Here is a 2,765-nt window from a genome sequence, read left to right as displayed (position 1 = left end):
GCCTCCCAAAGTGCTGGGATTACAGGCTTGAGCCACCGCGCCCGGCTTCTTATTTTTTTTTTAAAGACAGAGTTTTGTTCTGTCGCCAGGCGCCAGGCTGGAGTGCAGTGGCACGATCTTGGCTCACTGCAACCTCCGCTTCACAGGTTCAAGCAGTTCTCCTGCCTCAGCCTCCTGAGTAGCTGGGACTATAGGCGTGTGCCACCATGCCCAGCTAATTTTTGTATTTTTTAGTAGAGATGGGTTTCACCATGTTGGCCAGGATGGTCTCTATCTCTTGACCTTGTGATCTGCCCTCCCAAAGTGCTGGGATTACAGGCATGAGCTACCACACACCCAGCCTGAATCAGTGTTTTTTTCTGGTTTTGGAGACAACCCTAATGAGAGTTTGTTTAGAAATGTTGGATTGGTTTGTTTTTTTGCTGTCTGTCAGAGAATTGGATAAATAGACTATGTCATGTGGTAATTGCTATAAAATAGCAGTTAAGCTTGACAGTGAAGTGAGGGATTTGAAAACATGTAGTTAATGAGCAAGGTGAATTACAACCCTGTGTGAAAGTATATCGGATACTTCTCCTACAGTAAAAACAAAGGAAATCGATACCATTTATGTTAAATGTAACCAGAACAGTGTTACGTCTTACCTGGCTACATATAAATAAATGTCCACGAAACAAGTGAACTAGAAGGATGCTGAGGACTTGCAGTGGGACCGCTGGGAATGGCGAGAGCAGGACCCATCCGGAGGTGGAAGGGGCTGGAGAGCTAGAGTTCCCTGTTTTTATTTAAAATCTTCATCTTCATGTATTCATGTAATTTAGGAAAGAACATAAACAACAAATGTGGGAGAACATGAACACTGGTTAATTTTGTGGAGTGGGAACATGGCAGGTGATGATTATTTTCTTTATGCTTTTAGGTATGTTTCCAACCATCAAACAGAAAATTAAATAAAAAAAAAAACCAGACCTTTAATCTTAACAGGAAATACCTGTGGTTATGAGTGTTATTTCTATTCTGTTTTCATAGAAAATGTGGACACAGACTTGCAAGGCAGCCTGGGGCAGAGTGAAGAGAAGCCCGTGCCCGCTGCGCCTGTGCCCAGCCCGGTGGCCCCGGCCCCAGTGCCATCCAGGAGAAATCCCCCTGGTGGCAAGTCCAGCCTTGTCTTGGGTTAACTCTTACTGTCCTGAACACTGTCGTTTTGTTTGTTTCCTCCATGCTTGTGAACTGCACAACTTGAGCCTGACTGTACATCTCTTGGATTTGTTTCATTAAAAAGAAGCACTTTATGTACTGCTGTCTTTTTTTTTTTTTTTTTTTTTTTTTTTTTAAGAACAGGTTTCTCTCTGTTTTGACTCCTGGGTCTGTGGGCTATGGCATGAGTGTTTTCTAGTAGTAGGTTGGAGGGAAAGCTTTGTGACACTTAGTACTGTGTTTTTAAAAACAAATTAATTTGGTTCCAGATGTGTTAGAGGATCTTTTGTACTGGGGTTTTAACACTTTACTTGGGTTTACCAAGCCTCAACTGGACAGACCATAGCCAATCCACAGGCACCGTTCCCGCCAGGCCCCAGCACATAGGGTGTCTCTCCGCAGAGCCTTCTTGGTGTTGCCCTAACTTGGCCAGTGGCCTTTGCTCCGAGCCTCCTCCTGTGCCATGTGGAACAATGAAGAGGCCTGTGCCTCATGCCTTGCCACCTGCAAAGCAAAGAAACTGCCCTTTATTTTTTAGCCTTTTTTTGAGATGGAGTCTCGCTCTGTTGCCTAGGCTGGAGTGCAGTGGCACAATCTTGGCTTACTGCAACCTCGGTCTCCCGGATTCAAGCGATTCTCCTGCCTCAGCCTCCCAAGTAGCTGGGATTACACGTGCCTGCCACCACACCCGGCTAATTTTTTTGTATATATAGTAGAGACAGGGTTTCAACATGTTGGCTAGGCTGGTCTCAATGACCTCAGATGATCCACCCGCGTTGGCCTCCTAAAGTGTTGAGATTATAGGCTTGAGCCACCACACCGGCCTATTTTTTAACCTTAAGAAGTAGCCAGATAGTAACATGGTGGCTGATGAGCAAAGCTTGCTGCTCTCATGCAGAAAGTGGCTTGGATGTATAATGAAACTGACTGGAACTAAAAGCAGTGAAGCAAGGGAGGCAGTCACACCAAAGTGGGTCTTCATCTAGGAACGGGGTCCCATGGGGGCGGGGGGTGTTTTAAATAACTTGATGCTGTGTGCATGATGCTGGTGCTTGACCATGAAAGGAAAGTCTCATCCTTAAAATGTGTGTTGTACTTCACAATCCTGGACTGTTGCTTCAAGTAAACAATATCCACATTTTGAAACATTGTGTACTGTGTCTTCTTTTTGAGATGGTTTCAGTGTTCTCCCTGGTTAGATGCTTTTCTTGTTGTCACTAAAAATCCTGCCCACTGATTGGATGAGTCATTTGAAGTTAAAATAGCTGGGTGTGCCTGTAATTTGCTAGTTGGGATGCTGAGGCAAGAGGATGCCTGAGCCCAGGGGTTTGAGATTATCCTGGGCAACGTAGCAAGACCCCCTTAAAAAACAAAAACAAAATGGATGAAGACCCAGAGAGCAGTGGGTTTCTCTCGGAAGAAGTCTCTAAAGATAAGCAGGTTAGACTCTTCTGCTAACCTGCCCTTTGTTCTGGGGTAACATTTTAAAGTGTTCTCCAAGCCTTGGCAACATGGTGAAACCTCGTCTCTACCCCCTAAAAAAAAAAAAAATTCTTCATAGAATAAAG

At 44.7% G+C, this 2,765-nt stretch overlaps 1 protein-coding gene across 1 annotated transcript in view; it reads left to right on the top strand.

The window, feature by feature from the left end:
• The window catches only part of JPT1 (Jupiter microtubule associated homolog 1), a 17,970-nt gene extending 16,674 nt beyond the window's left edge, over positions 1 to 1,296 (top strand). Inside the window, exon 4 of the mRNA XM_037741080.1 lies at positions 1,030 to 1,296. Within this exon, the coding sequence (XP_037597008.1) occupies positions 1,030 to 1,178 (149 nt within the window). The 3' untranslated portion in view covers positions 1,179 to 1,296. The remainder of the gene's footprint in view (positions 1 to 1,029) is intronic.
• The last annotated feature ends 1,469 nt before the right edge of the window (positions 1,297 to 2,765 follow it).

This window comes from Cebus imitator, unplaced genomic scaffold (assembly GCF_001604975.1).
Source record: "Cebus imitator isolate Cc_AM_T3 unplaced genomic scaffold, Cebus_imitator-1.0 Scaffold93, whole genome shotgun sequence".
NCBI lineage: Eukaryota > Metazoa > Chordata > Mammalia > Primates > Cebidae > Cebus > Cebus imitator.
The sequence above is the reverse complement of the archived record's forward strand: the minus strand, read 5'-3'. Positions and strand labels throughout refer to the sequence as shown.